The sequence below is a fragment of the Nipponia nippon genome, unplaced genomic scaffold (assembly GCF_047370975.1).
Source record: "Nipponia nippon isolate SJK-2023a ecotype South Korea unplaced genomic scaffold, ASM4737097v1 scaffold_9, whole genome shotgun sequence".
Lineage (NCBI taxonomy): Eukaryota > Metazoa > Chordata > Aves > Pelecaniformes > Threskiornithidae > Nipponia > Nipponia nippon.
The window spans coordinates 29,572,834-29,585,493 of NW_028262413.1; the positions used below are offsets into that span (position 1 = coordinate 29,572,834).

General features: G+C 35.0%; 1 protein-coding gene across 14 annotated transcripts in view; it reads left to right on the forward strand.

The window, feature by feature from the left end:
• Positions 1–12,660, forward strand: part of HERC1 (HECT and RLD domain containing E3 ubiquitin protein ligase family member 1) — a 109,329-nt gene that overhangs the window by 21,784 nt on the left and 74,885 nt on the right. For all 14 annotated transcript variants that reach the window (XR_015701448.1, XM_087744463.1, XM_087744464.1 and 11 more), the window contains exons 4-13: positions 239–433; positions 2,065–2,376; positions 3,074–3,170; positions 4,787–4,930; positions 6,423–6,550; positions 7,517–7,661; positions 7,756–7,927; positions 9,105–9,239; positions 11,042–11,207; positions 11,757–11,882. Coding sequence is in view for 13 of the 14 variants with exons in the window: in XM_087744463.1 (XP_087600589.1) it covers positions 239–433; positions 2,065–2,376; positions 3,074–3,170; positions 4,787–4,930; positions 6,423–6,550; positions 7,517–7,661; positions 7,756–7,927; positions 9,105–9,239; positions 11,042–11,207; positions 11,757–11,882 (1,620 nt within the window). In the remaining variant the exon portion in view is untranslated. The remainder of the gene's footprint in view (positions 1–238; positions 434–2,064; positions 2,377–3,073; positions 3,171–4,786; positions 4,931–6,422; positions 6,551–7,516; positions 7,662–7,755; positions 7,928–9,104; positions 9,240–11,041; positions 11,208–11,756; positions 11,883–12,660) is intronic.

Genomic DNA, 12,660 nt, shown 5'->3' on the forward strand with positions numbered 1-12,660 from the left:
GTATGGTCCAGTCTCTCCTGAGTTGTTCTGGAGTAGAGGAGGAAGGCAAAAAAAGGTGAAAAACTAAGATGTAGAGAAACAAAGTAATTTGGGCAAGCTAATGATATGGTGATGGATGGATGATTTGTGTTTTAGGCAGAGAATCATACTGAGGGGAAGTTAAAGTTGCATTAACCATTGCGACTATATGGAAATAAATGAAAATGGTACTGTGTTAATAAATCTCTCATTTTAATAGGTTTGCCGAATGGCATCCGACTACTCAAGAACATGTGCCAGCCCTGACAGCATTCAAACGGGTGATGCTCCCATTGTTTCTGAGACCTGTGAAGTGTATGTTTGGGGTAGCAACAGCAGTCATCAACTGGTAGAAGGAACTCAAGAGAAAATACTTCAACCCAAGCTTGCTCCAAGTTTTTCTGATGCACAGACTGTGAGTGGCATTTATAGTGGCACATTATGTAACATTTAACAGCTTCATAGTTATAGTATGAAATTGGAAAATAGTACTTTATTTCTGAGTGTCAGTTGTAACGAAGGTATGATGCTCAGAACTAATCACACAAGTTATTTTACTGAAAGTATCTCGATACTTTTATCGATGGCTGGAAGAAACATTCTGTTTCTTTTTTAATGACACACAGAGATCAATATCCATGTAACAAGAATGATTGAATTATCTAACTTGTTATGAAATGCATTTGCACGGATGAATTTGCTTGCCTGTAGGTGTGTTTTGTTTTGTTTTTTTCTGTTGTTTAAAAGGTATCTTAACTACTCAATCTTCTTTCCCCTTGGTGGTTTTCACACCAAGGTTCCCTAGTTTAAAAGTCCAGACTGGGCTAACTGCTGGCACAGCAACCATAATTAACTTTCTGAAAATCAGTGTACAGTATGCTCTTTCTGCCCTCAGTCACAGATTCTGCAGGTGCAACTGAGCACTTCTATTGATGCGTGACACAGAATAGAATAGTTTGCTTTTCTGTTACTATATTGGCTTTGCAGTGTTGACTTAAGTAAAAGCATTTTTTTGGTCACTAGACAATTTAGGTATGTTTTCTGAAATTGTTTCTATTGACTTCACTGATACATTTTATATGCCAGTGGACTGTAGCACCAGGCATCATAAAGCAAGTTTATGCATTCAAAAAACTTTGTTTAAACAAAACACTAACAGACAAGAGTGGAATGAGTAATCTGAATGAATGAGTTACTCTTTAAATAGTACTGTATACACCCAGACAACATATTTATGTGATTTCTCGCTGGGATAAAGAATTTTTTCTTCAGCCTTCATTGATGATCTTTGTAGGATTTGTCTATATGAAGAACTTAATTCGCAGTAAACAGGGCTGTCACCATGCAGTCCACCACCTGCTTTGTGCTGTCTTATGTTGTGGACATGCAGTGCCTTTATGCTGCAGATTTGAACCTGCTTTGCACTTATGGTGTGTTAAGATTCCTATAGGAAATTATTGCAGGGTGAGTTGGTTTGCTATTAGGTCGTTCTTCAGCTGTGCACTGACTTTCTAGTAGAGGCAAGTTCTTACTTTCTTAAAAACTTTTGGTCTTGTTTCTTTGCTGTTTATGTAATCAAAATGCATAGTCTCAAATGGTAGTGGATTTTTAGCATTTGACATATTTCTGTAATGTTGCCACTTGGTACTGGTTAAAATTAAGCAAAACCTACAGTGCTTTTTCAAGCTGTTACTTTGTAATCTTCAGAAATTAAGATACCTTCAAAGACTGTCCATCTCCAGACTTGGAGATCTGAAGGCAGCCTGAGTTCTGTAGTCTGTAGAAGAGATGCAAATAACTAAAATGGATTAATCACTATTTACATCCTTTACCTCAAGAAAATATATTTACTCATAAAATATTTTTCAGGGATTTGAATTTTACTTCTGAAGTCCAAATTCTCCTTAATTTTTACGTCATGTTATATGAAAAGGTTATGTAAAGAAACCTGACATTCTGTTTAAAGATACAGACTTCTAGGCCTATATGTGAATTTTACATTTATCTAATCATTCTTTTTTTTACTATTTTAACCTTTTTTTATAGATTGAAGCTGGACAATATTGTACTTTTGTTATTTCTACGGATGGTTCTGTTAGAGCCTGTGGTAAAGGCAGCTATGGGAGACTAGGACTGGGCGACTCCAATAATCAGTCCACATTGAAAAAATTGACTTTTGAGCCTCATAGGTCTATTAAAAAAGTGTCATCTTCAAAGGGATCTGATGGTCACACTTTAGCATTTACAACAGAAGGGGAAGTCTTCAGCTGGGGTGACGGTGACTATGGAAAACTGGGACATGGAAACAGTTCAACTCAGAAATATCCCAAACTTATTCAGGGTCCTCTGCAAGGAAAGGTATGTTTTGCATAGTAGAACACCTGTTTTTGTTGTGTTCAGTTGTGATATTGTGTAAAATTTGAAGTATATAAAATCTTAAGAGAAAGTTCTGTGTTTTATCTAAACTTCTCTTTGAAGCTGTGTCTACTTTCAGCAAAGCACTAAATCTTATGGTTGCCTTTAGGTGTGTGATTTGGACAATGGCATTGTTGGTAAACCTTCTCATAGTCTTATGAGTAAAACTTGCTCATGTGCTTTTGCGGAATGTGGTGACATTCCAGGAGGTGGTTGCCTTTATTAGCTGTAACATTAGGACTTTTTGTATACAACTTTTTTAGTGGCTTTATTTGAAAAGTGGCTTTGTATTGTCCTACAAGGCCTTCTCTTCCCTATCTGTCTATGTTTTGGCCAGTGTTTTAAACATCCACTGGTGCTTTCTTTTGTTCCACTGATGTAAGACTAGGATATCATTATGTTAGATTTGCTTGATAAACAAATCATGACCATTTTTATATATAAACTTGTCTCTTTGTGTACTGATTTCCACTTATCAAATACTAAATAATAAAGATTGCAAAGATTAATTTATGTGCGTACTTGCTCCACACAAGTCAACAAGTCAATTTACTGCTTCTGAAACTTGACTTCCATAAGCTTTCAACCTTCCTATTCAATTTGTATGAAAACTTGATTTTTATTTTTGGATGTAATGTAGGTGGTTGTATGTGTATCAGCTGGATACAGACATAGTGCTGCTGTTACAGAAGATGGAGAGCTATATACATGGGGAGAAGGAGACTTTGGAAGATTAGGTAATTTTAAAATTTCATGAGATGTTCTTGGAAGAATTCCTGTGTCTGGTAATGATACTATACATATATATGCCTTGTTCTCTTATTGTCCCCTCTAAATACACATACATATGCACACATGTACACAGCTGTGTCTGTATAGGTGACTGTATTAAAACTAGTGCAGAGACTCTTAAAAGGTTTCAATGCAGTTAATTTTACAAAGATTCAATTTTTCTATATTTTTCTTTTCAGGAAAAGTTGCCTTCATTCCTAAGACTGTGTATAATTGCCACTGCCACTTAAATGTTAACAGTACACGTTTTAAATAAACTGGAATTCTAGATAAACATGATCTAGTGATGGGAGGATAGTTCTTTGAACAGTCATGAATAACTGGCTAATAATATCAAGGGTCTGATTCTAATGTGATACTAATAAGGGTACTTGAAATTAAGTTTGCCAGAGTGGCTTAATGTCATTTTACCTTAATACATCTAAAAAGTTAAATTTAACTGAAACGAAAACCACAGTATTTCTATTTGCTAAAAGTTCACTTGTCTATTTCATCATCTTTGCTGTGCAGCTGGTATGCCTAGTATAAAAACACCCTTCTTAAGCAGGCTCAGTTGAACCAAACATTTTGCATAGAAAAATGCTTCAAATTGGCCTTTAGCTCCTTTCTGCTGTCTTTGCTTTGAATGTCATTATTGCCAAGTAGACGAGTGAAAACAAGTAACTGACGGGGCAGAAGATGAGGACAATGTTTTACAACTTAAACTGTCACAGATTTTCAAGGTAATCAACAGAACTGCTGAGCCTATCCCTGCTGTTAAGAAAAGCACACTGGGTTAGAGGTTTAACCTACAATTTTGAGGGGAATTGTAGAAATGTTCTCATTGAGTTTTAGGTTAATATGGGGTTTTTATGCGCTTTGGGGAGCTTTGAGTTTCAGTGCGCAGCTAAAAGGTGGCATTTAATTAGGTCATAGTAACTTGTTCACATTTAATCAGTTATGAATACCATGTAGTATTCTTTTCCCTATGTGCCCCATTTTTTCTTCCGTATCTGCAGAATTTTCATAGTTTATTAGACATGTAACTCATGCTTATTATGAAGTAGGTGATACTGTAATGTATTGGGCTTCTGCAGAAAGGACCAGTTAGAATTGGGATTGTCTAAAACTAACTAGTTTGCTGGGTTTATTTGTCTGTGCAGTATGTATGCTTGTATTGACAGTAGTAAGAGTGTGCCCTTACTTTAGCTTCCTCATGCTGTTCAGGCTACCTGCTGCCCCGTATTAGGTAGTATGGCTACCTAGTCAACTAGTATTAAAGGCAGTTGTACTAGTAACTCTTTTTATTTCTTTTAAACTAGGTAGAAAATAGTCCTATGATTTAGTGGCAGAAAGGTACGAACAAGTGTTCTGGAGTATGTCTTATAAAAATTAAATGTTTGTTATCGTTATTACAGATCTCTTCCAAACCTTACTACAAATCTTTCCAAAAAGTGGGCAGAAATTATAATTTGTGATAATTACATTGTATATAGGTTTTGCAAAATCTTACTGAAATTACAAACCATAAATAGAACTTAAATCTTCACAAAAAGAAAATATATTTTTCTTTTTTCCTTAGGTCATGGTGACAGCAACAGTCGCAACATTCCAACCTTAGTAAAAGATATTAGCAATGTAGGAGAGGTTTCCTGTGGCAGTTCACACACAATAGCTCTGTCCAAAGATGGGAGAACAGTATGGTCATTTGGAGGAGGAGATAATGGTAGGTAAAACTAACATTTTGGTAGTAATTTTCGTCTTATTCCATCTGTCACATAGACTCAGTACTCCTTGCAGGTTCGGGGTTTTTTTGTTGTTGTGTTTTGTTTGTTTGGGGTTTTTTTTGTCATTTGGTAGCTGTTCAAGAAAAGGATTTTAGTAAAATCTAAATAAAATATTTGACGTTTAACTGCAAGATTATAGACTTTAAAAACATTATCAGAAGGAAGAGAGGTTTCACACAACAGAAAGCTCAATGAATGCATAAACAATTTTGGAAAAAATGCTTTGCTGCGAACTTTGAAATAAACTCACTTATTTGATAAGGCAATAACTGTATTCGTGTACTAGAAACTGTTGCATTTAAACTGCCTCTTGAAGAAACATCTCCCATCTCAAAAATGAATGGCTTCTAAGCTTCATTGCCAGTAGATGCTTTGTCAAAGACAGAATCATTCATTTTCTACTATTACTGTTATTTAGCTAAATTTGGTTATGCTGCTAAATAAAAATTAAAACTCAGATTAAAATTGCTGTATTATTGCTTCCTAGCTTAGTGTGAGAAGAGATGAAAATGCAGACTACAGAAATCTCATAATCAAATTGGTAGTTAATAGGACTGGGTAGGAATTTGAATTTCATTCGAAAGCTAGCTCTGGCATGCGCATATAGAATTATTCCCACTCCTCTGTCTCCCTCTTTCTGTAATTTCAGTTGAAAAATCAGTTTTTACCAGGATAGGCATCTTAACCATCACAAAGTATTGGAGCTTGCTCTTCTCTTTCAGTAAATTGTAAACAATTTGGCTTTTGGATATTAATAATGCGGTACTAAAATATTGTAGGAAAGCTAAACCAACGTGAAACAAAGCATAACCTTTGTAGAAATTATCAGTCTTTGTAATATATTTCACATTTGATTTTATTTTTTCTCCTTCCTTATGAGGAATGTTTTTCTGTCAACACACTGACATGGGCTAGTGACAGTCCTTGTTTTTGAGGTCATTGATTGAAAATGGTGAAATTGAGGAGAAGAATAGCTGTTTTCAAGAGAAACTTAAAAGGAGGAATAAGGGAATAAAAATATTAATGTTTACACAAATGCACACAGCTGTTAGGAAAAAAATGCAGAGAAGTTGGGGTTTTTTCAAGTCACTTTATAAAGTAGGAGAGAGAAATTTTTTTATCTTTTTTTGCCAAATATGAAAAGGTTCAGTGCTTTGGAAGGCTTTAGTAATTAAAAGCAGGCAATGAATAGTGTAGATAATGGAATTAATATTTAAATTTTTAAATACACTACAGTAAGTACATATTTCCTGAAGTATGTAATTACTGCAATTGAAAGAGAATAGGTTTTATAAAAATTGTAATATGTTTTAATTTTAAAAATATACTCGAACATTTTTGGAAATCCAAAAAGAATTCTTTTTGGGTACTTCTAATTGTTGTAGTTTATGTATTGAAAATACCTTCCACTTGTGTTTCCTCCTTTTGTAGGCAAACTTGGTCATGGTGATACAAACAGAGTATATAAACCTAAGGTTATAGAAGCCTTGCAAGGAATGTTTATTCGAAAAGTTTGTGCTGGGAGCCAGTCTTCACTTGCCTTGACATCAACAGGGCAGGTAGGCAAAAACAAGTTTTCACTGAAGTTATAAAGGTTGGTAAAGATGCTGTGGGTTCATTGTTTCATCATCTATTATTTTGACTGTTGAGAAAATATTCAACTAGTACTTAAATATCAGTGAAGTTCTTGATTAGAGATTGACTAAAGTACCAAGATCCTAATGCGCTAGAGTAATTCAAAACGTGCTGAAGAGTCATGTAAAAATATACTTTTCCAAAGTCTTGCGTAGCCACAGAAAACGAATTATTTTTAGGTTAATAAACGTAACCAGTGCAAAACCAAATTGGATTCAGGAAACAAAGTGGGTTCTAGAAGCAAAAAGCAGTGAAATGCTTGTAATTTTTAATGCATTAACCAACTCAGGTGCTTAAGTGATTTAATGTTTTTTTAAAATGTATGTGTATTTTAGAATATAGATGTTAACTGGAAGTTTTATTTCTAATCTGAAAAATCTCAGGAGAACTTGGAGATAAATATTTAGGTGGTAAATGAAGGCCCTTATTGGCATGATGTATATACATGTAATAGAATAAGCATTTCTACACATGTAACCTAACTGACCCCCCCCTTATCCCAGTGTGATTCAAAGGCTTTTAATATAATTTATATAATATTATATTAATATGTTTTAAATTATAATATTGTTAATATATTATATAATGTTATATACTAAACCCTCAAAGGGTTTTTAAAGTATGGATTAGGAGTGTTGAAGTTTACTGTAGCAGTTTCTTTTCTTGCAACAGCCTCCCTGTTGATGTGCTTTGTGGCCAGTGATCTGAGTGGTTAGGGGAAGAAATATAGATTATATGAAATGTACGTTAGAGTCATAAAAGTACTGTGCGTGTTTTGTTGAAAGTGTAATTACAATTATTGTGCAAGTGGTTATCTGGTATTTTGTTTGTTTGTGGTCACCAATAATACAAATTTGACATACTGATATTTTGTGGTTTGTTTGCTCTAGGTTTATGCATGGGGCTGTGGTGCATGCCTCGGCTGTGGCTCTTCAGAGGCAACCGCTCTCAGACCCAAGCTTATTGAAGAACTGGCTGCTACAAGAATAGTTGATATTTCGATTGGTGACAGTCACTGTTTGGCACTTTCTCATGGTAAAAAGAAAAAGGTGTAAAAATACATGACCCTCCTCTTGATCAAAAGCAATTGTATCTCAGGTTTTGTTTTCTACTTTATTTATGTTTATAGATAATGAAGTTTATGCGTGGGGTAACAATTCAATGGGACAGTGTGGTCAGGGAAACTCTACTGGTCCCATTACTAAACCGAAGAAAGTAAGTGGTTTAGATGGAGTTGCAATTCAACAAATTTCAGCAGGAACATCCCATAGCCTTGCCTGGACAGCTCTTCCAAGGGACAGGTAACAATGACATTGGGGGACAGGTATAAATTCTCTCTATACAAGTCCACTTTGGGGTACATGTAACTCTTTCCTGAAGGTGTTAACCACGTCATGTGTTTCAAGTATTCTGCTTGTAATGTTTTGGACTGGAGAGTCTTTTCTTCTCTCTTCCTCTCTCCCCTTCTCTTTCTCTTCCTCTCTTTTCTCCTCTTCTATTCTTTTTTCTTTTTAGACTGCTAAAGATTACAAGTGAAAATATAGCAGCACAAAGGATTTGGGTATTAGTTCTTTGTATACGAAAATTACAAATTTCAAATTGCAAAATTACAAATTGACAAAAATTATCTCTGTTTGTAAAAATCGACAAGTTAGGCAGTAGGAGGAGAAACAACTCAGAATTTTTTATTTTGTTCTTCTGACGGGATTTTTTGTGGCTTAGGCAATTTCCTTTAGTGTTACAAGGAGCAAACTAAGCACAAGACTTTGGGAAATGGGGAACTTTAGCCAAATTACTGATGTGGATTTAAACATCTTAACAAATTTCTGGGTGGTTACATGTTAAGCTAAACTAAAACCAGGTACCTAAATAAATAGTTTGGTTATTAATATACAATAACTGAAATAATACTTTGTTACACCAAAGACGTGAGCAAGTGATTGAAGTGAACCGGTAAACTCGAGATTTATGTATGGACTAACACAAAGGAATAGAAAAACTTAATATTTGGAAGATAATTCAGGAAGAATTTCAATGCCCTGTTTTAAAGGGAGCTATCTTAAAAAAATGAATTAAGGAAATAGTGAGACTCAAATAGTACTAAGTGGTACTACCCCTTTTGAATTCTCCCTACATTGTACGAAAGTCTCTTTATAATCCACCATTTATACTAAAACAGCTTTATAAATACTGGTCAGCTTTTGCACGAATCAGATTAAATACATATGGCTTTATATTTATGGCATTGTAGGTATTTTTGTTCATAAGTGAAGAATGTTTGATTTGTAAAGACCTTTACAGAAAAGAGAGAAGAAAGTACCTTCAAGGTTCTGGAAGTTAGTCTGCCTCAATCGTATTAGTTTGTTGTAAGAAAAAAATTGTTTCGGTCAAGTGTGTACTCAACCTACATAAATTGTTAATTTATTAAAGCAGTTGGAATATTTTCAGAGGTTAACGTATTTTGGTGTTTGATTCCAGGCAAGTTGTGGCATGGCACAGACCCTATTGCGTAGACCTTGAAGAAAGTACCTTTTCGCATCTTCGTTGTTTTCTTGAGCACTACTGTGACAAAATTAACAGTGAAATTCCCCCTCTTCCTTTTCCTTCATCAAGGTATATACAGCATATGCATGTTATAGATCTTTATAAATTATTTTCTTTACAGCAGTGGTGCATGGCTTAGTTCTGGTTAGTCTTTTCTTTAACAAGCAAAAGTCTGGTTTATTTGCTCTTTCAGGTGCCTTTTGTTTGTATAGCACAGGAGCTTTTCAGTGCCTCAAGTGTAGCAGGATCTTTTGTCTGGAATTTATTTTAATTATGCTCTGAGTGAAATATTTTCTTCCAGAGTTATCCTTTAAAACACATTTTTCTATATAGTTGAAATGCTTTTACTATTTCTGTACATTATTTCTACTTTGCAAGTTCTTCCTCCTGTAACCAGTTTGAGTGGATGCTTACTGACTCTAATCTACTGATAAGCTCAGGCAAAAAAAAACTTCTAAAGTGATAAGCCATCAATCCAAACATTCAGTTATTGACCAACACATGTATGATGCTCAGATGGGGAGATGTATAATTGCCATTGTGTTTTGAATTGGGGTCAATGCTTTGATAAAACCCTATTTCTATCTAAGGAATTAGGATATTTTTCTACAAGCGTTTTTAGCATGTGAGGGTTGGCTATTTCCTTCTTGCAGCTCAAGGTCTCTGATCACCTCTGGAGAGACAGAAGTTGTTCAGAATGCATGGAAGACTTTTTTAAAGGTCACGTATGACTCTGTTGTTCAGGCTGTGTCAAGTAGCATAACTGTTTTCCATCTGAATGAACAAAATGGAGAAAGGCAGTTCAATTTTTTCAGTAACTGATTTGTCTATGAAACTTTGTAATGAGATGTAGTATTACAGTTACAGCAGTTTGCCTCTGATACAGACAGAGGAGGACACATTAGTGGACAATTTGGGATATTTCATGATCAGTTCCACGTGTTGTTTTGTTTTGGTGGGGTTTTGTTTGTTTGTTTGTTTTTTCCAAGATAAGATATTCCATTAGTTTTGAAAATGCAAGCTGGTTCTCACAAACGTGAGATTCATAGACATGAAATGTCACTTAAGTTTGAAATATATAGGCAAGAAGCATTTTCCTTGCTTTGGATTTGGGGAGCCTTTATGTACTTCCACAAATTTGTCTTTTCTGGAAGGTGCTCCAGAAAATGAAATGCAACAAAACCAAGCCTATCTTGATAGAGCCATGTTGACTAAAACAGCTGCTTGACAAATCATCAGTAATTGCTATTATAGCTTCCAGATTTTGATTCTTTTCACCAAAGGTGATGTTTTAAATGTATTGCTATAAAATACAAAAGCATGAATGTTTCCTCACTGACGTTTGCAAAAAACACTATAAGTATCAAAGATCCTTATGAATCTTTTTTCCTTGCTACAGAGTTTTTTCAGAAGTTTTCTTTTTTAAGAAGGCTGCAAATTACTATTCCGACTTTTCATTTTTGATCCAATTTGTTGTACTCCTAAATCTTCTGAGAGAAGGTTACATTTATTACATCTTAAAAGGTTTATTTTTTCCTTTATGTGAGGAATATATTTGTCTGTCTACTTGTGTATTTTGGGATGATTTTGACTCATGGGATTTTGCTTCATGGGACTACATTTCTAAACTGAATGCCTCTTGGAACCATTGTACACAAAGACACTTTTCTCTATTCTGATTTTGTTTTTTGTTCTTTTAAGCAGATGGGCAGTAGGTTTTCAGAGGCGTTTCTTTAAAGTCCCAGCTGTAATTTACTTATCTTTCTGGTATGCAAAATCAAATGAGCAGTTAAAAGCTTCATGCACAAATAAGTGAAAGGAAGTAAGGCTAATAATTGGAGACATTAACAGGCATGTATTTCTTCTTACAGGGAACATCACAATTTTCTTAAATTGTGTTTGAAGCTGCTTTCTAATCATCTTGCACTTGCACTGGCTGGAGGTGTAGCTACTAGCATTCTTGGCCGGCAAGCTGGTCCTCTTCGAAATTTGTTGTTTAGACTGATGGACTCTTCTGTTCCTGATGAAATTCAGGAAGTAAGTAATGCTTTTTTGTTTACACGTGAAAATTCTGCTACTCTCCTTTCTTTCTTTGACTGTGTAATTAGAGAGTTCTCTGACTTTCTGAATGTGGTACTCTGATGAACATTATTCTGACTTACAAATTTTACTCATTAAAGTTAAAATATTTAATCACCATCACTGTTTTACAATCTGAAAGCAGTGGAGAATGAGAATTTCAAAAAGCTGCTTTTATTTCATAGCATTTTCATTTTTATTGCTTGTAATAATGAGCCTGAAATGTTAATGGTGTGGATTGAGTAGCTAATTTACTTGAGTAACTTCTCCTAAGATGGCACTCTTACAGGAAATAGCAACTTAGAAAGAATTTTTTACTGTTTTCACAATACATTGGTCTCATTTTGCTCCTTCAGTGTGCATCCTTCTGTGCATCACAGAATAAAAGATTAACGTGCTATTGTGTGATAGAATTCTGATGTTAAATGAAAGTAAGTGGATGTTTTGGATATATGGTATGCTCCCCACCCCTCACTGGAAAAGTATTTTCTGCTGCTCTAATTTTAGGTAGTAATTGAGACGTTGTCAGTAGGAGCAACTATGCTACTTCCTCCATTGCGAGAGAGAATGGAATTGCTACATTCTCTTCTACCCCAAGGTCCTGATAGATGGGAAAGCTTATCAAAAGGACAGGTAAGGTCAAGTAAAAATATGCCATGCTTTGAAAGCAGTTGGTTTGGTTGGGTTTTTTTGGGTTTTTTTTTGCTAGAACATTTTGAGCAGTGAGGTGAGCCTCATTTGCAGAGTGCAAGCACGTTATTGGTGAGATGCAGTGCAAAATGCAACTTAACAAAATCAGTAGCCTGGCTAAATCAGAATCTAGTGAGGTAAGGAGCACCACGTGTTTTCTCAAGTGAAGCTTGACTACAGAAAGGTTAGGAATTGCTGTGTCCGAGTATCTAGACACGTTTAAACGTTAGATATTTTTGAATACTAGCCTGATATAACAAGTCTTGGTAACAGAAAATTAACTGTTTTCTGGGAAGAATACTTGTATAATGCTTTTCCTACATGGATTTCACTCTACTTTGCAAACATGACTGGGATGCTCCTTTTTCCCTTTTTCTTTCTTGAATGTAAAGAACAGGAATTAATGCAGGTTAGGAGACTTGCCCAGTATTGTACAAATGGAAGGAAAAAAAATTAAAGGAACATCTGTTCCTATCCTTGAGGGCAGTATGAACTGAAGCTTCAGCAGTAGTCTCAGGTTAAAAAATGAGAGAAAATGTTATTCAGTTCTGTACACATAGGATCCTGGTCAAATCCTTTATTTTATAAACTATGGAATAGACTGGTTTACACTGATACTGAAACTATGAAGAAGGATCTTCTGATTCTAATGTTCTAAAGATTTCTGAAGATTAGTACTGGTACAAACTAAAACCCCTGGCAATTACTAGGGTAGAGCAAG